The sequence below is a fragment of the Protopterus annectens genome, chromosome 1.part1 (assembly GCF_019279795.1).
Source record: "Protopterus annectens isolate FY-2018-M chromosome 1.part1, PAN1.0, whole genome shotgun sequence".
NCBI classification, from domain to species: Eukaryota; Metazoa; Chordata; order Ceratodontiformes; family Protopteridae; genus Protopterus; species Protopterus annectens.
This window is the reverse complement of record NC_056726.1, coordinates 1477126113-1477151839: the sequence shown is the minus strand read 5'-3', so window position 1 is coordinate 1477151839 and position 25727 is coordinate 1477126113. Positions and strand designations below refer to the sequence as shown.

General features: G+C 39.6%; 1 protein-coding gene across 2 annotated transcripts in view; it reads left to right on the top strand.

Moving 5' to 3' along the window:
- The window catches only part of CCDC28B (coiled-coil domain containing 28B), a 191391-nt gene that overhangs the window by 32236 nt on the left and 133428 nt on the right, over positions 1–25727 (top strand). The window contains exon 2 of one of the 2 annotated variants that reach the window (XM_044082596.1): positions 11776–11946. In XM_044082596.1, coding sequence (XP_043938531.1) covers positions 11783–11946 — 164 coding nt within the window. In that variant the 5' untranslated portion in view covers positions 11776–11782. Of the gene's footprint in view, positions 1–11765; positions 11947–25727 lie in introns of both variants that reach the window. The other variant, XM_044082588.1, reaches the window with a different exon arrangement.

The window sequence follows — 25727 nt, the reverse complement described above, 5'->3', positions numbered from 1 at the left end:
TGCTGCCTGCTCACCCTGACTAACTAAGCTAACAAAATAAATAAAACAGTTGTGATCTGAACTCTGAGTATTCACTGCGTGGCTGATTTAGAGTACAAAACACCTTCAGAGATCACTGTACATAAGCTACAGGTTTCACTCTACCCACACCACTGCAAGCTAATTAGTATTTGCCAACTAATTAATATGTGAAGTGGATATCCACCGCCACCACAAATGTGAAGTGGATCCCACCACTGCCACCACATGTGATGCCTGTGCCCTGGCCCAGCAATCAAGGAGCTTTAATCCTCACCATTAACACCAGGGAGGGCGTCTCATATAAGAGGAAAGGATAACAAATACACACAGTAAAGTACAATTTCCACAGAGATCACAGTCAGTCTGGGACTGGTTGCTCCCTTGCTCTCCAGGTCCCCAATAAGACTCCCCACTGGCACAGCTATAGGGTCCAGATCTCAGCCTAGCTGGCATGCTAACCTCCAGTACCCTGTCTGTCCAACCAGTGCTTTGTGTCCCTGCCCAAGTAACTGACACACACCGACACACTTTGAGATAAGTATTTATACAACTTCAGACACTCTGGGGAAAGGCTGACACAGATTCTCCAGCTGTGCCCCTTTACCCAGACTATACGGTAGTAATTACTGCCACCACCAGCTAATACTTATCAGCTACCCAAAGGCCCTTAAAAGGATGTCCAATTATTACTGTGCAATATTATTATCCAATTGGTAGTATAGCCCAGGGCTAAAGCTGTAGGAGAGGCTTAGACAGTTGTTGTTGTCTTTCGTCTTTTCCCTGTTAGGGGTTGCCACAGCGGAACTCCAGTCCGCTAATGATTGACAGTAGATTTTGACAAATGCCGAGGTGCCAGCTGGACGTTCAACCTTCAATGAAGGCATGCCCATTTACGCATTTCTTTCGAACGCCCACCCAACCGCGGGGAGGACATGCAGACTCCACACAGAAGACACTTCCCGCACTCCAGCCGAGAATTGAACGGGAGAACCTCTTGCTGTGAGGCAACAACGCTACCACTGTACCACCACGGATGAACTCTGTAAATATGCAATGTACTCTAGAGCTAACCTATCTCTACACAAACCAGCCACCATTAAAAAGAGTTTGAAATATTTAATAATAAGTAATAAAGACACAAGACAATACTACTACAATGCAATGCTACTCAAGAATTCAGAGATCACACAGAAACTTAAAATAATTCCGTAGTACAGTTCTGACAACAGAAAAACACTTAAGTCTAATCTTTATAGTCCTAGCTATTTCTACAAGAAAACATACTTCTAAGATAACTTACTTACATAGAGCAAGGCAGTGCTGAGTTGAATAGTCAAAGGTCCAAAATGCTTTCAGTCTCTCTCTGAGCAATGTTTTTAAACTCACTAACAAACATCTCTGCTGGGCCCTCCTAGATTACATAATTTTGACACTTAGGTTTTCCCAGTATACACATTACATCATTTTGACACTTAGTCTGGAGTTCCCAGGCCAACAGGCTACATTATTTAACAATCTAACACCTGCTTAGGAAACTACAGCAATAAAAGACATTTCACATGTGCACTGTAGTAATTATTCCTTAAGTTAAGACAATAGAAAGAATGTGTTCAGCCAGCCTTAAAGCAATAGGCAGGATGCTTACTCCAGACTCATCGACATCCAAATTATAACTTCCAAGGAATAGGCATAAAGTAATTTTAATTTCAAAGGACTAATAAGAAATGCTTGGCTTAGTTTTCCTTACAGTAGATGGCAATGTTGCTACAATCTTGAAGTTCACATTTTACAATGTTTTCTTTCATTTAAGAAACAAGCCTGTATTTTACATTTATATTTACAAATGCCAGAATTATGTATAAAATTCTATTTGACTAGGCTGGCAGCCTTCACCCATCTTCTACCTGTCTTCACAACCTCTAACTTCCTCGACTGCTCTGCTATTACTGGCAGGGTTTCTGTACCATACAGTAGTACTGGTGGCACCACTGTTTTGTACACCTTACTTTTCAGTTTCTTTGGCATTTCTGTCGTAGACTACCCCTGACACTGTGTGCCAGTCAGCCCCTCTGATTCTAGCTTTGACTGCCTCATTTAGACTTCTGTTCTCTTCAAGCAACCGTCCCAATCCACAGTTTCTTTTGATTTCCCCCATTTGATGCTATTACAACTGTATTATTTGTTCTCTGGTTCATCTTGTGTACCTTCAGGTATGCATTCCATTCTCCTACACTTCCCTGAAGTTCTTGCCAGAGTCTGCCTGTAATGCCACATCATCTGCATGCAGCAACTTTATTGATCTGTCCCCTCTGACCTGTTTGCTACTGTAGTCCATCACCAATATGAACAGTATCTGCATATTCATTTATCAAGCACCCTCTCTAGAACTTTCATACAGTAGGATAGGAGTTTGATGCGTCTATACTGGCCACAGTTGTGGATGTTCTTGTACATTGGGACGCACTTTTCTCTCCATACTGCTATGAGCACCTTCAGGAGCCATTTCTCCCCTATCTCACCCAACATCTTGATCATGTCTGCCGTGACCTCATCTAAGTCTGCTGCTTTCCCTGTCCTAATTTTCCTTAATGCTGTTCTTATGTCTTTGTGATGGGCTGCTCTTCTTAGTTCATTGTAGGCTGTGTCTGGGGCAGTACAGCTTCAGCAGCTACTTGACGTACACCTTCCATCTGCCTTTGATGTCTTGTGGACTGGTGAGCATGTTGTCGCTGGCATCCTTTATGAAGGGTGTCTGACTGTCATCTTTATCTTTCTGTCTTTGCCTTGCAACCTCATATATTCTTTGTGCCACCTGCTGAGTCGCTTTCCAGAAGCTGGTAGATGTCTTCTGATGCCTTGTTCTTTGCCATTTTAACTCTTCTCTTCTTTTAGCCTCTTTGTTAGCCAACCAGTAATCCTTCATAGCCTGGCCCGTTTTTTCTGTCTTCCACTTTTTCCTGCTCTTTCTTTTGATGCTGGAATGCAAAAGTCTAGAAAATCATCAGCTTTTCTTATGTACTGTGTTTCTATACCAGGCTTGGCTGCATGTCTGTTCTGTAGTCCTTACACATGCTTTTTGAGACACTCCCATTCTTCTTCAACTCCACTTATTTCCTCTTCTTCTTGAGGTGCTAGAGCCATGACTATTTCTTTGAACTCCTGTGCCTTCTCTTCACTTAACTTGTTGGTCTGTAGCCTGGTCTCTGTTGAACTTAGAGCCTTCTCTGACTAATGCTTGTACCTGACTGTGGCAACCTGAGGTTTATACTGTGGACCAACTGTTTCACTGGGGAGGACCTTGCAATTGCCGATTCCAGTACCCTTTCCTTACTAGGAGGAAGACTGTGATCTTGTGACTGAGACAAGACAGCTATCACAGGTAACCCAATCTGGACAATTGGACACTGTTTATGAAGGAGCCTACCAGGTACAGTCCTTTTAGTCCTGTTTCCATTTTGGGAAAGTTACAAAAATAGTTCTTCAGGGTAGTCTATTGAACTCCAAAATACAAACTCTGCTGTACATGAACAGCGTCTTGTCAGTTAACCTGCATTGCGTTTCCTTCCTAAGTAGTTACTAGGCGTGCAGTGCTGGACACCGTTGAGGAGCCTAGTCTGGTTTCCCAGTTACCACAGAGCACGGTCTGGTTAAATGACTTAGTAGTAGTTGCACATTAGGCAAATGGAGGCCGAGAGAATCAAACCCTGGACTATAGGAAAGAACTTAAGTCGTAGTCTTAATCCTCAAAGTTAACTGCCTGGCTGACTTGTAGATGCTATGTTACTCATATTTTAGATCTTCCAGGCCTTTCAGTATTGTTTTGCTAACTTAAATTGTTAAAATATTTCAACGAACAACAAAACCATAAAAATCATTAAAATGTTTCAACTTAGCAATTTGTAATTGTAACTGAATATTAAATGTAGACTAATGATTTGTTATTGTGAATATATTGTAACTAATTGTTAATGTGAAGTGAAATTTATATCTAAACTGTCTTGAATATAGGTGTTCTCTTAACCACATGGCTTTTAGCATGGCTGAAAATGGTCTGCAGACCTTGATAAATAAAACAAAACCATAACATCAGGCAGTTTAATACAGAGGATTAAGGTTATGAGCTTATCAAAGACTTTATCCTATAGTTCTCAGTTTGATTTCCTCAGCTTCCATTTGCACCTCACTTAATAAGGCAGTGCTACCTGTTCACCCCTGAAAATAAGGCTGCAGGTAGTGCATTTATCCAGCTTGCGTAGTATGTTGGCTGAATTGGTCTTCTTATTCATGTGTTCTCATTCTCTGGCCATACATTCATAATTTTTTTGTACTTTTCACAAGCCTTATCTAAAAATGGTCCTCATGGATCAGCATTATACCCAGGTTAAAAAAAAAAGCAAATGCATAAATTGATAAATTTAAAAAGTAAATGTTTAAAACAAGATTCTGTTGCAGTCATGACTGATGAAGCAAAGTCTGCCTTGTGACCTATTTATTATGGAGTTTCACTGTCTCTGATTTATTTTTTTAGTTATTCTGTACCCTCAACACTTGGCATATTGGTGATAATTGTACCTATTCATTCCACTTGAAAACAGATCACTGCACAGTGATTTCTCCTACGAATCAGGAGTCTTCTCCCCCCTGCATGAAACCAATGTTAATCTAAGGAAATTAATTAGTAACTTACACAGCTTAATTAGAATATAACCTGTTGAAAAAAGGGAGGTTAACTTGAAGTAAACTTTTTTGAAATGAACACATATAGCACTTCTGTATAAAAAAATGGATAACTGGACAAAACATTAAAAATCTGTTCAGACTAGCATCAGAAGAATGCTGGTATCATTCTTTTATGGTGTCAAGGGATGAAGCTGTCACTGTGACCCTGGTGACCCGTGTTTGATTAGCAGCACTGTGCAGGAGGGACTTGGCATGGACGAGTAAGCTTGAGCAGTGTTGTCTTCACCTGCTTTTCCTGGGGCAGGAGCTGAACAGCTGTTAGTGATCTTCAGAATCATCCAAATGGATTCTAGATGTGACCCAGCGCAATTATAAGCATATGGTATTGTTGTAAAGGATGGCAGTAAAGTGTTATTCACTTGCCAAACAACTGTATTGTAGCTAGAATAATAATTTTTCCTAGGAATGTGCCAGATTGCTGGACATCCTTTATGAGGCACACTTATAAAATTAAATAAATAAAATATCAAAATGAAGTCTGTGGTCCATCCCAGCTCAATGTTCCATTTCTGAGATTTGTAATTTCAAATCTCCAGATTGTGAAAAAAAAAAATTATAAAAATATAGGATAACAGAAAATGCTGAAAATTGCTTTTCCCCTTTGAAGTTAAATTCTGAATGGAAGACTATGTCCTGCAGTCTCCATTGTGGGGGGCTGCACCTTCACACCCTGATAATTATTTATACTTTGACATTACTGTACCTCAGAAAAAAAGGGAATAACCAGAGACACAACAGTTTCAGACTCGTTACATGTAGTTTGGATTATTGCCCATTCAGTTTCACTACTCCAGGAGTCACTGAAAATTCCCATGAGTCTCAGAATTAGAAATGGTTGTCCTTAGCATTACAGTGTAGCTTGGAAGTGACAAGTAAACTCGAGGTTTAGCAAAGCATTGTACTGGATGTAAAATGGCCCAAAATGCACCATCACAAGTACCATTGCACCCCTGAATGTGGCTCTCAACACGATGGCAACATATCCATATCTAATCTGTGGAGGCCACTTATGGACTCATTATTTTTCTGTGGATGTATACTATGTATGGTGAGAAGCTATATGTGTAGAATTTTTATTTCATGGAAGTCTCTTACATTGCTATAAACTGTGTTCAGAAAAAAAAAAATGGCGAAGCAGAACAGATAGTCAGTGACAATGACCTAAAGTTAAAGAGCAGAAAAATCTTTGTAAAGCTAGATAACTTTCCAAAATAGCCCTATAAAATAAAGCCATCCAGTGGTTCATACCTTACCTTAATCATAGGACGTAGAGTAAAAAATGGCTACAAGCCTTCTCCACATTTTTCCCAATCCTATCGGCATTCCTCAAGGGCCTAGCCTTGGCCAACTCTTCTTCAACATATTTATCAACAATCTCCCAGTGTACTAACTAATTCCACTGAGAACCAGTAGGCAGACAACTCAGCCATCATCTGCTTGGCTTCCTCTATCGCTGAACTTCAAAAGGTCACTCAACATTCCTTCACATCTGTGGAATCTTGGCTTCTAGAATCTAACCTTGCCCTGACCCCCAAAAACAAAACATATGCACTTCATACCTAAATCAGTATTAACACAGCTCAACCCAGTCATTATTCAGCCAATGGTAATCAAGTAACTACTTCACCACACTAAACTACTTGGACTCACTGTTGATGAACACCTAAAATTTGATCTACACATCCAGAAAGTAACCCGAAAGACAAACCAATAGTTAGGTATGCTCTATCGATTGAAAAAAACTCTCATTAGTTGAATGTGGAAAGCCACATTTGCTGTCTTAGTTATCCCGTCCCTATGTCTCAGCAGTAGCTACCAGTTTGCAATCAACACAACTCACAAGGTTTTGAGAAACCACGTGAGCAAGATTGTAAAGCTGTTCACCAACCTTCCCAAAAGTACACACAACCGTGTTGCTTACAGATACCGTAACTATCTCATCTTCTCTAACCTCTTTAAGCTCAACAAATTAAAAATAGGAAACAAATTCTTTGACAGCCTCAAGCCTGTTCGTCCCTTAATACTTTCTTACAATGGTATACCCTACAGTTACTTTCTGTTCATCTGAGAATATCCACATATGGGTGACTTTTTGACTCAACCTCAGTCTTGCATCTGGACTTCTGCCTTCTGAAAACATAGCAGTGCTTCCAAGATCTGCTAATGCATATAATATATACCTTGGGATTCAGAAAAACCTGTCTGCAGTCATGTAAAGTGCCTACTGCAGGTATGTTAAATTTATGCAATTGCAAAAAAAAATGCAGTTCAGAGACAGATTTAGCTGCTGTGTGAAGGAATTCATTATCAGGTAATTTGCATGTCTCTGAATCACAGTGTTTTTTTTTAATTCTCATTCTAACAGCAACTAGCAATGGTAGAGTCTTGTAGTGGCCCATGTATTGCATTGACATGGTCACCTAACCTCTCAACTGTCCAGATATTTGCAGAATGTCCCTGATGTTGTCGGAGTGCTTGCTCTGTCATTATAAAATTTTACATTTTTCTAGTAAGTCAGTGAAAGTTGCACTCAATACCAGAAGAGATGTTAGAGTTTCATACTTGCTGTTTAGAAAATGCATGTTGATGCAAAAACCATTGCTCTGTGTGACATCCCCACACTGGGCCAGTAATCAAGGAGCCTGAATCCTCACCACTGATACTGCAGAGGGAAGTTCGCTTGGAATACAAATGGATACACTCAGTATTTCCAGATGCAGACCTCTCTGCATCAAACAGAATTTCCCTTAAGAGCACCCAGGGAACATGCTCAGTCCGGAGGCTGGTTCCTCTCTATAACTGTCCAGACCCCCAATAAGACTCCCCACTGGCACAGCTCAGAGTTGAGTCCTTAGCTGGGGTTCCAAGCTAAGTACTCCCATGCTCTCTCTGTGAAACCAGTGCTTTGTGTCCCTGCTGCAAGCATCTGACATCCACACTTTTTGAGATTTGATTTGCACAACACACACACACCTGAGAAAGGCTGGTACAGATTCACCTGCTGTGTCCCTTTTGCCCAGACTATAAGGTAGTTATCGCTGCCATCAGAACCTGTGCCAGCTACTTTAAGGCTCTTACAAGGGTCCCCAATTATACTGAATGATATTAATATTAATACAAATGGTAAAGTTGACCAAACAGCAATGCTTTCAGTAGTGGCCAGAGTTATCACCAAATAAATATGTGCAAATATTCTCAAAACTTAAATATTTTCTAAAAATGACCAACCAAAATGAAAATCTAAATGTATTTAATAATAAATAATAAAAGAACAAGGAATTACTAAATATCTATTTACGGTAAACAGCAGAGTTTCAGCCACAGGGTATATTAAAAATAATATTGATGGAATGTTTCACACAGTTGTAGAAAAACAGTATTTAGCTAGTCTCACTATCTGTTCCTGACTGACTAAAAGAATTACTGTTCCTACTTACTGAATAGAGCAAGGCAAGATGAGTGAGTGGTTCTTGTTGTCAGATCCAATACAGAATGCTGTTGAGAGTTCAGTCTCCTCCAATATTATTATTTCTGTATAGAATGACATCATATACATCTGGTCATCTGACTCTGTTTCGTACACTATCCCCAATCACTAGGAGCTACAAGGGTTTAGCACCTATGTGCAACAATACACACAGATAGAGCTTTACTCAGATGCGTTGCAGCTGCTAGAAGTCATAAAACCATAAAACCATTCCACTCTTCCTACATGAGCTACTGACTATTCTCTAACGCAAACATTGCATTTCTGGCTCCATTCAGAAATGTGGGATAACATATTTATGGCTTAACCCATAAAGTAATTATATTTCAGATATATTTTGCAAAGTCAGGTGGATTAATATTAGCCTCTTCAATTCCAGTAGATGCTGTTGCGATGTATACATTTAATTCAGTTACAATAATGCATGTATATTTCTTTTCCTTCCAGCAGGGCACACTGTTGATACATTTTAACACAAGCAAACCTCACAAATACATTTTCAGCACAAGTATCTGTACAAATCAGTTTGACATACAAATGACATATAATGATTTACAAAATTCCCGCTAGCTGTGCTGGCACATGTTGCACATCCACTGCCCTAATTCTCCTGGCATGGCTGGCAGTACCTCCTATCGTCACACCCTATTAACTTTTTAAGTGACTTAGAGCATTATTTAAAAATTGTGCCTGATTTTGGTCATTCATCCCACCAGTATGTTTGGCTTTGTCCGGAATTCTTAAGCAGTGATGGTGAGAGGTATAACAGGGACTTCCCCCGCCCCACAGTGACATGCACATGTACACACATGTACACACACGCACATACAGACATTCACACTGCTAATCCTCTAATTAACCAGCCTATTGTGACCACCCAGGAGCTCACACATACATACACACACACACACACACACACACACACACACACACACACACTTACTTCCTGACATTCCCCACCTGTATTCCCCCACACTTGATCAGACTCACTGATATGCTCACCAGTTTACCTGCATATGCGTGCTCGCATACATACAGACACACACACACTCACACTGCTTATCCTCTATTCAACCAGCCTACTGTGGCCACACAGGACGTCACTGAAGCATACACGCAAATGCTTACACTATTAATCCTCTAATTAACCAGCTAATTGTCACCACCCAAGAAGTCTCACACACCCACACACACACATTCCTGCAGACACATGTACACGTACTCACACTCTTTACCCCCATGTCTTCACAGGACTTCAGTGAACGTACCTGCAGCTGAGTTTGTTATTACAGTGGCCTCGTGTATTAAAATGCACCATTTTCCAGCATCTGCTTCTGACATTGCCTTCTCAGAGAAGGGCATGTCCACCATATTCAAGAATACCTCTAGACTGTTCCTTCTATCTCTTAACACTTTTCCCAGGAGAGGTCAGCATTTCTACATTCTTTCTGAGAACAGCCTCAGCAATACCCTTCTTCACCCTAACCTGTTGGATGATGAGCCCAGTTATTGAGTCCCCTCCCCAAATGATGTTAACATATTACAAAAGGGGCTAGCACAGGCAAATGATTGGTGCCAAAGTCAGGCACTAAAACTAAACACAAAAAAGTGCATTATTATCCCCTTTGGCAAAGAGGAAGTCCCTGCAAATTCCAATATTGACAGCACCCACCTAATCTCAAACCCAGTGATACAGGATTTGGGAATGCAGGTTGATAGCAATCTAAACTTTGATCACCATGTGTCCACAGTGGGAAGGAAAGCCTCCTACATTGCACACCTCATATGTAAGGGCAAGATTAAGGATGTCATAACTCCTCTGTACTCAACTCTCATCAGACCACTAATAGAGTACAATGTTCCCTATTGCATGTACCTCATCAGACATCTGCAGCAGATGGAGAGACCACAGAGGTTTCTCACCAAGAAAGTTCAGGGCCTCCAAAACATGACCAGCATGGAAAGACTGAAAACCCTGTCACTGTACTCTGTATCCTACAGGCTGCTGAGAGGCGACTTGTGCCTGGACTACAGAGCAGTCTGTGACACTGCCCTAATGGCAGTGCTGCATATCCACAAATCAAATGAGACAAGAGTCACTCGCCCCAGGGATCTCAGCCTAGCCTGTGATATTAACAGAACATGCTGGAGAGAAATATTTATCTCCCAGAGATTGCTGCTTCTCTGGAATAAACTCCCAATTCACATGAAGCAGAGCTCCTCAATGACCCTTTCAAAGCTCAACCTGGACAGTTGAATGAGAGACTGTTAATTCACCCCGCTGGTAGCACCTATGTCCCTCATGGACAGGGGGATTTGGTGCTGATCATAGACTCGCTCAGCAAATAACAACCATCTAACCAAGTTCAATTAGGGAACACGGGTATAACATGACTAGGCTTGTGAAGTCCCTAGTGCCATTAGCCTAATAACCTCCTATGAACATATAAACTCCTCCCACACCTTGGTCTTCACTTCAGTTAACAGTTACAGCTGCTGGCTTACTGGCTTATCAGTACATATTAGTCAGATGTAGAAACCAACTGTTAGCATTACAGGAAGGCCCTCTCTCAAGCATCTGCCACCTTTGAGGTGACAGCTCCTTGCCATAAGCCCCCTCTCAAGCACCTGCCACCTTTGGGGTGACAGCTCCTTGCCATTGCATCTACTACTGATGTCTTGAAGAGATTCCATTAAGAGTTCCTGTCCCTGACCCCCCAAGTTACATAAGAGGTATACAGGAGAAGCCCTTCTGGAGGTGAGAATTGAACTTATACTGCATAGAAGCATTGGGTATGCATTTCCAGGCTACATTCACTGCTCATTTATGTTTCCTGGGTCTGTCCAGCTGCTACCATTGCCGTCTGAAATCTGACTGAACTCACCATCAGATGGTGGTTAGTTGACCTATAAGCTAAGTGCAAGAGACAGTCACAAGGTACGGTGAAGTAAGAATAAGAATTTGGACTGACAGATAATACAAGAAGCAACATACATGTAGTCTATTGTTAACTGGAGAGCAGGCCCACGGGTATATAAAGTAAAGGTTTAGGCTGAGTGATACGCTGACAGTAAAACTAGGTGATGCATAAATCCCTGATGATAAAGTTAGTTGATGGTTACATCATTGGTAAAAATGTGTTTTCAGCAGGGGACTTCACATAATAGGGAACGGGCTTTGCTTCCCAAAGCACATCCATATTATTGTATCTGTCTGCAGGAAAACACCTCCATAAGTAGTTGGTGCTGTCAGTGGGAGTGGGTGATGTGTTGACTGATTTCCATGTTGAGAAATTTCATATCAGTCAATAAAATAAGTCAATGTGAAGCAATTTCCCTACTTATTTAGGTTACGGTATAGCAACTGAAAAAATAAAAAATACTAATTTAAATCGGACTGTTTTAGTTGTAATAGTTTCTTATGTATCTTATTTGAATGTTGTTAATATTATTCTTAATTCAAGCTATTGTTAATTAACTTTAATGCAATTATAATAGCAAGAGTAATCTTTTTAAGTGTTCTAAAGTGTCTTCATGATGGATGAAAAGAGAAGGCGACGAAGTCCGAAGTTATCGCTGAACCAGCCAGCTTCTCCCATTTCCTTCAACAAGCTTTCAGTTGCCAGCAGTAGAAGTGCCACTTTCTCCCTGGGTGCACCTCAGTCTGTATCACCAAAACAGAAGCCAAAGTTCAGAAGGTCAGTATGCATCAGTACAGAGAGGGGAACAATATGAATGAGATACAGTTGTTCCCTGCTAAAATCAGTGTTGTTGCTTGTGCGAATTTTTTTTAGTAGATTTGTAGCTCTGGGTTTTTCTGAGACAATTATGTACATTACAGAGGCACCATTTCTTGGTGCTGAATGATATCCACTCTGTTAAATCTTATTGTGGGTTCTGCTTGTATACAACTGCACCTTCTAGTACAAACTGTTAAGAAAAAATGACTACATATCCATCAGTTCCAGCTCATTGTGGTGTTGCCCCCTGAGCAGCCATTTATCCGTGCTGCTTCTGTGCTACAGTAAATGTTTTATTTTGGTCAGCAATGAAGTACCCTTTTGACAGATTATGTTGTAGTTCCACATCCCTTTCATTTGTGTACATAATACACTAAACGAGGTGCTGTATCTCATTTTTGGTGATGTCACAGCTTTGCACTTAATAAAATAAATCATAACTGTAGGGAAAAACCTCCCAGCTCTTCCAGTCTCCTCAGTTCCAGTGCATGAATTATTATTTCATATGGGTCTTTATACTGTTCTTCGTCGTTCTAATATTTTTAACACCTTTATTGAGTTATCACTTAAGACAGACAAACATACATTTATATAAAAGAAAACAAGCCATACTGACGTTTCTAGTTACAAGCCTTATTCAGCACAGTTTCTTACAACTATCATTAATCCAAAATTGCATAAACTGTTCTGTTCTTGCCTTCCCCTAAGTCTAACTCCTACAAAATATTATTCTGCATGTATTGTTGCTATAATTCCCATTTTTTCTATGTAATTTGCTCCTTCCCTTTTCTGAGGCTCCCACTTTCAATTATTTTATCTGTGTTAAAATATTCAATACTTCAAATACACCTGGTTTAGATTTTGCGTTCCATTTTCTAGTAATTACTTTTTGGCAGCCAACAGATTTAAATCCATCAAGGCCATAGTATGTCTAGGAAATTCAGATCTTAAATCCCAGCAAAAAAAATAAATAAATAATTTCTTTAGTTGCACACATTTGTTCACCCAATATTTCTGGTGTAGTACTTTCCAGAGAAGTTTTGAAGTCTGCCAATTCATTGCACTCCCAAAACATACGTTAGCAGTTAGCTCTTTCTTCTCCATCTCACCCCCAATATTTGACACCCACCTGAGGAAAAATACTTCTGATTATGCTTGGAGTATAACATACTTACACAAACATTTCCAAAAAAAATGCTAAATCTTCTAGAATTTATTGCATACTTAGGAGCCATACATATGCTGTACCATCGTTTCCTTGGGAATTGTTCATCCGATTTCTCTTCCCTATCTTTTCTAAGGTCCTCTGATTGATTCTTACAGTTATCATGCGGTATTTTATATGCCACACTAATTATCCCTTTGTAACTGCAGCTTGTGTACTAGATTCAATAAAAACTCTCCCTGAGCAGGTTTTTCATTTAGGATTTCCTTACCCCTTGCTCTTTGCCTAAACTCTGATATTAATCCCTGATAGGAAAGGCACTCTCTAGCCTGCAGTTCAAATCCCTTCTTGGCCTCTTCCCATTCTATTACCTTTCCTTCTCTAGTTATTTGCTCCCAATACCTTGGTTCCTTTCCAGTTTTCTCCAGTAGATTACAGTCCCCTATTACTTATTCTCTGTACCCCTAATTGTAGTCATCCTTATCATCAAAATCTGCTTTCTCCATTCCCATGTTAGCGTAATTCTTAGAATACTTTTTGCTACTTTATGAATATAATATTCTGTATCGCCATTGTTGTTCTCCTTAAGGATCTGCATCCAAAATCCCACTCTCTTATTTCCTGAATCCCTTCCTGTTTCATCATCACCACTTTCCACTTTGAATTATTGTTTTCTGCTTGTGTTATATATATGAGCCTCAACTGTGTAGTTTTAAAATATCCCTTCAGAAAAGGTAATCCCTAACCACATTGTTCTGTTGTGAAGATCAGCTTATCCCACTTGGCTCTTGCCCTCTTCCCCTCGCAGATAAATTTATTCAGCTATTTATTACTTGCTATCCACAACTTCTCTCATTGATAATAATTTGCCTGACCTGTATATAAAACTAAAGGGACTAAAAACATTTTCACTGCTTGTATCTTGTCCATATCCATAAAGAAGAGCTTCCAGTTTCTCAGTTTTTGTATTGTCCTTTATTCAGTCTCCCTTCACATATCCTTAGCTGTCTTAACAGAATCTATTTTAATCCATACCCCTAAATACTTCTCTTTTTGATATCCCCATAAATATGAGTAATGTTTCATGTTTTTTCATATGAGTAAAGACTTCAAAAACATTTGCGGAGGCTCTCAATAATAATCTGTCTAAGGAACAGAGACCTCCAAAGCAGAAACACAAGCAACCTCCATCCCCCAACACAACCCAAATGACACATAGCCCACAGATTCAGTGTGCCACTCAAACACAGCCAATAAGGCAAAACAACATACCCAACACACTAGTCATAGTTGACTCTATAGTCAGGAACACTGATGTCCCACTCACCAGGCTAAACAAGGAGAAGGTTACTGTCAGCTGCCTGTCTGGTGCCAGGATCCACCACATAACCCACAACAAGTACAAATATGACTCTGTCATTGTCCATGTTGGTGTGAATGACCTGAGATGTACCTCCCTGGACTACATGAAAAGAGACATGGAAGAGCTCTCCGATCTTGTAGCCCAGGCAGGTATGACCCTAGCCCTGAGTAGCATTCTGCCATCACCCAGAATGATACCACAGTACAAGGACAAAATGATTGACTTCAACAATTGGCTAAGCTTCTGGTGTCATTCTAAGGGGATCCAGTATCTGTCTGCTTGGGATAACATGGTCAACAGACCATGACGCTTTGCCAAAGATGGCCTGCACCTGTCGCCCCTGGGATTCCGGATACTGGCTAAGGCTCTTGCTGCCCCTATAGTGCCTTTTTTAGGCAAGGTTCAAGTAATAAATTCACCACCATAACAGGAACAAGCAAGCAAAAACTGAGGGTAATGCTACTCAATGCTAGAAGTCTAAAATTCAAAATGCACTCACTCGAGGCACTCCTTAAAATGGAGAACATCGATATCTGTGCAGTGACTGAGACCTGGTTCAAGGCTCCAGAGAGCACCCCTGCACTACCAGGCAGTAACACATACCACACTTTTCAGCCATATAACCTGGACCGAAACACCAAAGGTGGGGGTGTGTCCATATTCATTAAGGATATCCACACCTCCAGGCTAGTTGCTCAGCATAATGCATCCAAGGTTATCCAAGTGCAACTAACTCTGGGCAAAACTGCAATCCAAATTGTAGCTTGCTACAGATCCCGCACCATGCCCCAGGATTCCCACTCCTCTTTTCTTGATGTACTGGAAAATATTAGGGTTCAACCAGACACTATAATAATGGGCGACTTCAACTACCCCACCATTAACTGGGAAAACTACTCATGTACCAGCTCCGTAGTGCAACACTTTCTGGAATTCATAAACTCCAATGCCCTAGATCAACTTATCCACACCCCCTCCAGGAGCAACAATATCCTAGACCTAGTCATTACCAACATGAGTTCCCCACCTGAAGTCAACTCCTTGTTGGTCCGATCCGACCATAAGCTAATCACCCTTGATAGCCACATCCCACCCCCATTAAGGAAACCACAGTAAAAAATTTCTCCAAAGCCAACTTCATGCTTCTTAAGACTGAAGTAGTGAACTTCATGACACCCATGCAGATGGACAATACAGTTACAACTGCTGAATCCTACACAAATGCACTCTATAAGCACTTACATGAGTGCATGGATCGTGCTATCCCAAACAGAACCAAGATGCTATCCTCCAAAAAAAGGAAGCCAATCTGGTGGTCCCCTGCCATAAACAAACTGTACAACAGAAGGAAGAAATTGTTGCAAAAGAGAGTAAAATCCCATGAGTGGAGGAGCTCCCTGGTCAGCTTCAGTAAGAAGCTGAGATCCCTTATAAGATCCTCCAAAGTTAGCTACGAAAATAAAATCGCCACTAATTCCAAGGACAACCACAAAGCATTCTATAGCTATGTCAATCTCACTGGCAACACCCAGATCTGCTCTGAGTTACAGCACAAAGGCACGAAAATTACAGAACCAACTGATATTGCCAACATCTTGGCAGATAGGTTCAGTGCTAACTTTACCTCCCTGTAATCACAACTACGCAGGTGAAAGCTGCACTCTCTAAAGCCAAAAACACATCATCCATGGGACTGTAAAACATCCCAGGCTGCGTTTTACACGAACTTCAGAATGAACTGGCTCCTCACTTAAGCACCATGTTCAATAATAGCCTCGCATCAGGCTTTGTGCCCAGTGAATGGTGCACAGCAACAGTTATCCCACTCCACAAAGGGGGAGCCACCACTGATCCCGGGAACTATAGACCTATTAGCCTGACGAGCCTGGTCTGCAAGGCCATGGAACGTATCATCATGGAACTCATAAACAATGACATTGGTAACCTCCAAACTCTGGATCCCACCCAGGTCGGGTTTGTGAAAGGCAGATCATGCCTAGTGAACCTGAGCGACTTCTTTGAGGCAGTCACCAAAGCCGTAGATGAGGGTAAGGTGGTTCACACAGCCTATCTTGACCGCGCCAAGGCTTTCGACACCATCCCCCATTCTGGAATTATAGCTAAACTCAATAAACTAGGCATAAATCCCTACGTCACAAGATGGGTTGCCAACTGGCTCACTGACAGAACCCACACTGTAAAAGTTGCAGACTCCAAATCTGACCTCAAACCAGGGACAAGTGGAGTACCACAGGGTTCCATCCTGGGACCGCTCCTGTTTGGTATCTACTTCTCTGAAGTACAGGCTAACACAGAAGGCATCTGGCTAATGAAGTTCGCAGAAGACTACAAACTAGGAGCCATAGTCAAGTCCCCAAATGATGTGAACATCCTACAGAAGGGCCTCTCTGAGACAGATGCCTGGTGTCAGAGTCATGGCCTCAAGCTCAATGCCAAAAAGTGCAGTGTCATCCCCTTTGGTAAAAACTCTGTACCCATGAACTACTACATAGGCAGCAATCTACTTAACACCGAATGCGTGATAAGAGACCTTGGGACCCAGGCGGACAGTAGTCTCTCCTTTGATAGTCACATCGCCACAGTAGTCAGGAAGTCCTTCTACGTGGCACACCTCATCATAAAAGGGTTCTCATCCAGGAAAAAAGAGGTCATCGTTCCCCTCTACTCGACACTCATTAGACCCATTATAGAGTACAACGCCCCTTTTGGAATGTACCTCACAAGACATCTGCAGAAGCTGGAAAGGCCACAGACATACCTCACAAAAAGGATTACTGGACTCAAACAAATGCCCTACACTGACCGTCTCAAAAAACTCCAGCTTTACTCTGTAGCATATTGCCTACTCCGAGGTGATCTCTGCCTAACATATAAAGCTGTGTCAAACCCAGAGCTGTTGGACATGCTACACCTAAAGAAATCCGAATCCTTCCGAGCTACACGCTCTAGGGACCTAAACCTTGTCACCACAATAAACAGGACATGCTGGAGGGATAGATCATTATCCCAGAGACTTCCCATACTCTGGAACAGGCTACCCATCTATGTCAAGCAAAGTTCTTCATTAGCACTCTTCAAGAAAAATCTTGATGAGTGGATGTGAAATAGGAAATACACCCCGGGGATCACTTCTGTGTCTCTGCTCGACAGTGGCACAGGAAAATAACTTTCTTGGGTGGCGTAAGCCAGAGAACCTTGTTGGCTAGGCTTACGTAGGCCCTTGGGCCGATAGCCTAGTACCTACCTATGAACCTATGTTGGACCAATTCTTGTATGCAGTTTACAGCTATAGCATTTGTTTCATCTTCATTCATTTTATATCTCGAAAAAAAAATTGAAACTGTCTTAAGATGTTTCACAACACTGAGATGTCATTTTCTGTTTTTATCAGGTACAAAATAATATCATCTGCAAATAAAGTCACCTTTTCTTGATTACCATACCAACTATATCCTTGAATTTCAGAGTCACTTATTTTCTTTGCCCTTCTCTCTAAACATAAAGGAAATAATGTTAAAAGAGGACACACCTGCCTGGTTCCTCTGTTCAGATACAACCTGTCAGAGAGGAACCCTCCCACTTTAATTTTTGCCTCCGATCTCTCATGTATTCTCCTAATTAACCTTATTACTGTATCAGGGAAAGCAAATACTTCCATTTCCCTTCTCATAAAATCCCAGATTACCCTGTTGAATGCTTTCTCTGCATCAAGACCCACCAACAGTGGTATTTTCTTACATTCTGCTTCCCTCTGGATTATCTTTGCTTCGTCAATGTTGTCAAATGTTTACCTCCCCTCCAAAACAACACTGATCCGTATCTATCAAATTTGGCAACACCTTTGCTGTTCTTTTAGATGTTATAGGCATAAACACTTTAAAATCATGGTTTGATTGAAATGGGTCTATATGAAGCTGGGTCTGATTGTTTTTTACCATCTTTAGGGATTACAGCCACCACAGCTTTCTTCAAGGATGTTACTTGGTGCTTCTCCTTTTAAAATACTGTTAAAACGTTCCAGACCTTTATCACATTCTTCCATCCTATCTTCCAAACTTCCATGGGAATACCATCCATTTCTAGAGATTTACCTGCAGATTGATTATATGCCACCATTTTTATCTCATCTCCTATCTTAACTATTAATTGTTGAGCCTCATCTACCTCTAATCTTGGCATGGTTAAGTCTTCCATAAATATTTCCATTTGTGCCCTCGCTTGATTTTCACATTTCTCTGCTTTATACAAATTTTCATAAAAAAATTGAAATATCTTTAATGCCTCTACAGATATCTGGTTGTTTTTCTTGATATAGGCTCCCTAAGTTTGTCAACAACCCTTTCTGTTGCCTGAGTCATTGCGCTAAAAGTTTTTCTGCTCTGGAGTTATCAAAAACAATTGCTTAAAAGTAATCTTTCTAAACTCGTGCATATTATCCAGATACTCCCTTATTTTCTCTTTAGTACTCTGGAGTTGCACCTCTCCTTGTCCTGCGAGATTCCCCTTATGTTGTAGTATTTTAACTTTGTCAGCCCCTCTAAATAATGCCTGTTACTTCTTAATCTTTTCTGTTTTTATTTTACTTTTACCCTATTTTTAAAATCCACTTTCATTTTATCCCAGTCACTAGCTGTAACTTCTGAAAAAAATTCTGTCTTCCTTAGTAACCCTCAGATAATTTCTACTCCCCATTCCTTAAATTCCTCTCTTTTTAACAGGTAGGTGGGGGAACACCAGTGGCTTATTTTTACTTCATTACCCTGCGTTTGTATATTAATAACTATTGGCACATGATCTGAAATGGTTACCGGATGTGCGTTAGAGTTCTCAATTAAATACACATGTTCCTGTGAAATATTATTTCTGTCATGTCTAGCCCAGTTATTGTACTTTGGGGAATAATAAGCCAATTCTCGATGAGTTCATACTACTGAATTTACGTCTTACATACCAAATATTTTCATAAATTTCTTCAAAAATGTACCTTTTTGTTTTATTTTCCCTTGTAGGTTCCTCAGATACACTCTCACTGTTGCAAATTATGCTCCATCCCCCACATATAAGTAATATTCCCTACTGAAAGCTGATCTTGTCTCCAAAGATTTTGTTCAGCTCCATAATAGCAGTTTTGGGTGAAATATAAATACAAGCAGGTATAGTCCTCCTCTCCTTCCAGTAGCTCCTTATTACCACAAATCTACCATTATTATCTTTTTTTCCCCTCTTCTATCACTGTTGGAGCTCCTGTAGCAGTTAGTGTAAGTATCCCCTTTTCCTTTGTCCCTGACACTGTGTTGAATATCCCTCCTGAAAGCCTTTCTTTATCAAACTCACATTGCATCTTTCTAATATTGACTGATTTGTCTTGGGCCTGTTTAGTACGTTACCACTGTCTCTGCCCCATCTGTTCCTTTGGGAGTTTGCTACTTGTGTCCACTGCCCTTTCTATAAAAAAATGTTTCTTGATGCTGCTTGTATCTACTGTCCTTTCTATAAATAAGTTTCTTGACTTTACTCTTTGCAATACTTCTTTCCAATGTAACATTCTTTCTATTTACCACCTTTTCTGAGGGATATACCTCATAGTTTACCTTTTTGTGTAAAGCAAACATACAGCAGTCATAATTTCTCCGTCATGTGGAGTAGTTATTTATATTTCTTCAGCCTCAGTCTCTGTAGCCATCAGTGTTTTTGAGGACTTGTGGAAGTCTTCTATCATGCAAGCATAAATAATGATCGCAGATTAATGCAAACTATTAGTAATAAATGAATTAAAGAAGACCACATCTGGACTAGGCTTTTAGGACTCTAATGAAAGCTCTTGTGGAAATGGTATTGTCTTCAGTTATCTTGGTGTGTTGTTTGACTTGTGTATACCTTTCAAAGAACATGAGTAGCAGACTTCCAAAAAAACATAATATTAACTCATTCTCTTATTAGTCACTTCATCCATTTTAGGCTTGTTGATGTACTCAAGACTAAGGGAAAGCAATCCTGAACCGAATGCCATTCTGTTGCGGGACACAGAAACAAACACACACTTAAGAGCAGAATGGAGGATCACCAGTTTACATGTGGCATGTTTTTGGGAAGATGAAGGAAACCAGGCAAACCAGGGAAAACCCATGTGAACACAGGGAGAACACGCATACAGAAGGTAGGCAAAGCCAAGATACAAACTGAAGAACCAGGTGCTGTGAAGTGGCAACACCATCTGCTGCACCACTGGCCACAAGCATCTCCCACTGATTTGCTATTCATCGGAAACGTTTCTTGATTCCTTTTACCAAGAGAGAGGCAATAGGCAAAGAAAAGCTGATGTTGCATCTTGGCTTTGGGCATCCAACATTTGCTTCTGCAAACTTTATCAGTAAGGTTGATGTCATTCAGGTGCTTGTTCTCTTCTCATTTGTAGGTATGATCATTACTGTTATGCCTTCTTAATGGTAAGAAGGTCTTTGCCCTGTATGTGCTTGTTCATCAGCTGCAGCTGTATGGTGTCACCTGACATACACCAGTGCTGATGTATGGTGTCACCTGACATACCAGCACACCACTACCATGTAATCTGTTCTTCACAAGTATACCAGTAACCTAGAATGAGGCTGTCACTTTTTTGAAACTTACAATTTACAACCTACACTTTTTCTGTGCATCCAGAAGAAAGTCACTGAACATGCCATTTATTTTTTTATTATACTTTGTCCCTTCCAGATCTCTCAAGTGTCCTTACTTTGGAACTTCCTGTTTTCAGGCTTGATTTACGGTACTGCACAGGATACTCCTATTTCTGGAGGTATCTCCTTGTTTTCAGGCTTGATTTACCCCCTTCACACAATTTTATGAATCCTCCTCATCACACGTGATTTTTGAAGCTGTCTAGTCCAGACAAGAGCAGACTACATGTCCAACAGACTTGTAGCACAAATCATTTAAAGAAAGAAAACATCTTACATCTCCATTTTTCATAAGCAAAATAAATGACTTTGTGTGATAGTCTTGCAGTGCACTTCATTAAGGCCTACAGATTTTACATTGTCTCTTTGATAATGTGCATTTTGTGTCACTCTGTTTTTTAAATGTGGATCTGAGTGGTATTCCATATTCCTACTAGATGTGTGAAGAGTTATGTATTGGTGTTCACATTTTATGCTAATTAGATGTCCAGAGTTTTGGCTATAGGGCCTCTGTACCTATTGTCAGTTTCTACAGTTTTTTAAACACGTTTATTGAAATATCACACGTGGCACAGGAAAATTTACATTTATTTAAAAATAATCAAACTGCATTAGCAAGTTCACGTTTACAAATGTTATACTTAACATATATTGCTATATATCATATAACCTAAGCAACATTACATAAATGAATCAACTCCTGCCCATTTTATAAACAAGAAACATCTTTATTAAACCATCACTTATGACATAGGTAGTCATACATTTATATAAATTTAAACAAAGCACACTGACACAATCCTAGTGTAAAGCAGTTTATATCACAAACCATACTGACACACTCCCAATTACAAACATTATAGATCACTTATAATCTACCCAATCATTTTCAGTCAAACATTACATAGCTCATTTAAGTGTTGCCTTCTTTTAAACCTCATTCCTCCCCGTATGTATTGTTCCCACAATTCCCATTTTTTCCTATGTAGTTTGCTCCCACCCTTTTGTAAAGATCTCAGTTCCAGGTGTTTTATGCATTTTACTATATTCACTACCTCTAGTATAGTTGTTTCAGATTTTGATTTCCATTTTCAAGTAATTGCTTTTTTGGCAGCCACCATAATTAGACACAGCAAGCCCTTACCATGTCCAGGTAATTCCGATTCTGTATCACAGCTCAGAAAAATCATCTCCCTCATCACACCGATCTACCCACCCAGCATCTCCAACAGTGCATCCTGTAGGTTATCCTTAAACTCTGCCAACTCACTGCATTCCCAGAAAATACATTCCCAAGGATCTTTTTCTTCCCCAATACACCTCCAACATTTGCTGTCTACCTGAGGAAGAATTGTCTGGAGTTTACTTGGGGTATAAAAATATCTATGTAAACCTTTCCAAGCAAAAATCCTAAATGTTCTACATTTTCTTGCATATTTGGGAGACATAGATAAATCCCCACTGTTTCTTTGTGAATTGCTTATCCAGTCTCTCTTCCCAATCCTTTCTAACCTCCTCTGATTGATTCTTATAGTTATGCAATATTTTATATGCTGTACTAATTATCCCTTTTTTAATGGCAGCTTCTGCTTTAGAAGCTCCCCAGGCCAGTGAAAGTGGATAAGGTACACATACTAAACCTAGAGTACTTTGATAACAGTTTTCACTCTTACTCACAAACACTGGCAAAGAAAAAGAAATAAGGGGTCTCAAATAAAAAAAAACAGCAAAGATAGAGTTTTTAGTATAATCTATTTGTTATTTATTTATTTATTTTATATTTGTTAACCAGGGGTGTCTGACTGATGTATGTACTGTACCTGTGTACTATGTATGTATTTTACCTATGTTCCAAATTTCAGCTGTATACCACAAATCTATTAATTACCTTTATTATTAAATTAATATTTTCTTGTTTGTTCTCTCCACTGTAACTGTTGATGTGCAGCTGTAAAAACTGTAAAACATGTCTATTGTAATTTGTATGTATACTGATCATGTCTAAATGTATCTGTAATTTTTCTATGTGGAGCTTTTCTCCCCAGGCCTCTGCTGAAAAAGGACCTTTTCAGCTCAGTCAGACACCCCTGGTTAACAAATATAAAATAAATAAATAAATAACAAATAGATTATACTAAAAACTCTATCTTTGCTGTTTTTTTTTTTATTTGAGACCCCTTATTTCTTTTTCTTTGCCTATACTCTGATATAGGCAATCTCTAATCTGCAGTACAAATAAATTCTTGGCCTCTTCCCATTCTGTCATATTTCCCTCTCTAGTTATTTGCTCCCAGTACCTTTGTTCCTTTACCAATTTTGTCAAATAAATTCCAGTCCCCTCTTGCCTATTGTCTATATCCCTAATTGCTTTCATCCCTATCGGCAAAATCTCCTTTCTCCATTCCCTGTTGGCTTAGTTCTTAGGATACTTTCTGCTACTTTATAGATATAATATTTTGCATGATTATTGTTATTCTCCTTAAAGGCCAAAATCACAGTCTCTCCTTGTTTCTTGACTATCCCCATTTCATCATCATCCCTTTCCACTTTGAATTAGAGTTTTCTGCAACTGCTTGCATCTTGCTGTTCATATTCATGTAACAAAGCTTCCATTTTCTCAGTGTTTGTATTATCTTTTGTTTTGTCTTTTCCCACATATCCTTAGCTGCCACACCAAAATCATTTTTAATCCATACTCCTAAACATTTCATTTTATCATGTCCCCATAAATAAGGATATTGCTGAACCAATTCATATTTGGGTGTATAATTTACTGCTATTGCCTTTGCTTTAGCTTCACTAATTTTAAATCCCAAAAAGATTTGAAATCTCAAAATGTTCCACAACACTGTAATGTCTCTTTTTGGTTTTGTCAGGTATAAAATAATATCATCTGAAAATAGAACCAGTTTTTTTGACTACCATACCAATTATATCATTGAATTTCTGAGTCCCTTATTTTCTTTGCCAGCAGTTATAAGGAGAATGAGGACACCCCTGCCTGGTTCCTCTGCACAAGAAAAAATTATCAGAGAGGACCCCACCAACTTTAATTTTCATCTCTGATCCCTCATATATCCTTCTAATTAGCATTATAATGTCTTCAGGAAATGCAAATTCTTACATTGCCCTGCTCATAAAGTCCCAGCGTACTCTGTCAAATGTTTTCTCTGCATCAAGACCCAACAACAACAGTTGTATTTTCTTACATTCTGCTTCCCTCTGGATTATCAATGTTGTCAAATGTTTGCCTCCCCCTCCACAAAACCACATTGATCCATATCTATTAATTTTGGCATTATTTTTGCCATTCTTTTAGCCATTATAGACATGAACACTTTCTAATGATGCCTTAGTGCTGAAATAGGCCTGTATGAAGCTGGATCTGATGGATCTTTACCCTCTTTAGGTATTACAGCTACCACTGCTTTCTTCCAGGATGTTAATACTTTTCCTTTTAAAATATTGTTAAACAAAACTTTCCAGATCTTTATCAGTTTTTTCCCTCCTAGCGTCCAAACTTCCACAGGAATACCATCTATTCCTGGGGACTTTCATGTAGATTGGTTATACATCACAATTTTTATCTAATCTCCTCCTATCTGAACCGTTAGCAATTGGGCCTCATCTACCTGTAACCTTAGCATATTTAGTTCTTCCATAAACATTTCCATTTGTATTTTTTCTTGATTTCCATATTTCTCTACTTTATGCAGACTTTCATAGAATTTTGAAATATTTCTAATACCTCTACAGGATATCTTGTTACCTTCCTTGTTATAGGCTCCCTAAGTTTGGTGACAGCACTTTCTATTTTCTGTTGACTGAGTATTTGTTCTAAAAGTTTTTGTGCTCTAGTGTTATCAAAAAAAAAAAAAAAGCTGCTTAACAGCAATCTTTCTAAACTCGTGTATATTTTTGAGGTAATCCCTTATTTTCTGCTTAGCATTCTGTAGTTGATCCTCTTCTTGTTCTGTGGGATTCCCCTGTTCTACACTACTTTATTTGTCAGTCCCTCTAAATAATTCTTGTTGCTTCTTAAACATAGCTGACTGTCTTTTATTTCCATCCTAGTTTTAAACTCCATCTTAATTTTATCCCACTACCTAGCTATATTTTCAGAAGAAATTTCTATCCTCTCTAATAGCTCTTGAATAATCTTTAATACCCTTTCATTAAAGTCCTCTCTTTTCAACAGATAGGTGAGAAAGAGCCAGTTTCTCATTTTTATTTTATTACCCTGTGTTTTTATTTTAGTTATTATTGGTGCATGGGCTGAAATAGTTATTGGGTGCATATTAAGACCTCCAATTAAATGCACGTGTTCCTGTAAAATGTAAATTCTGTCTAGCCTAGCCCAGTTTATAGATCTTGGGGAGTAATATGGAAATTTACTCCAAACTCCTATTACTCAATTCACATCTTGTATGCCAAATATTTTCATAAATATCTTCAAAAATCTTCCCTCCTTTGTTATACTTTCCCTTCTGGGTCACCAAGGCACATCTTCACT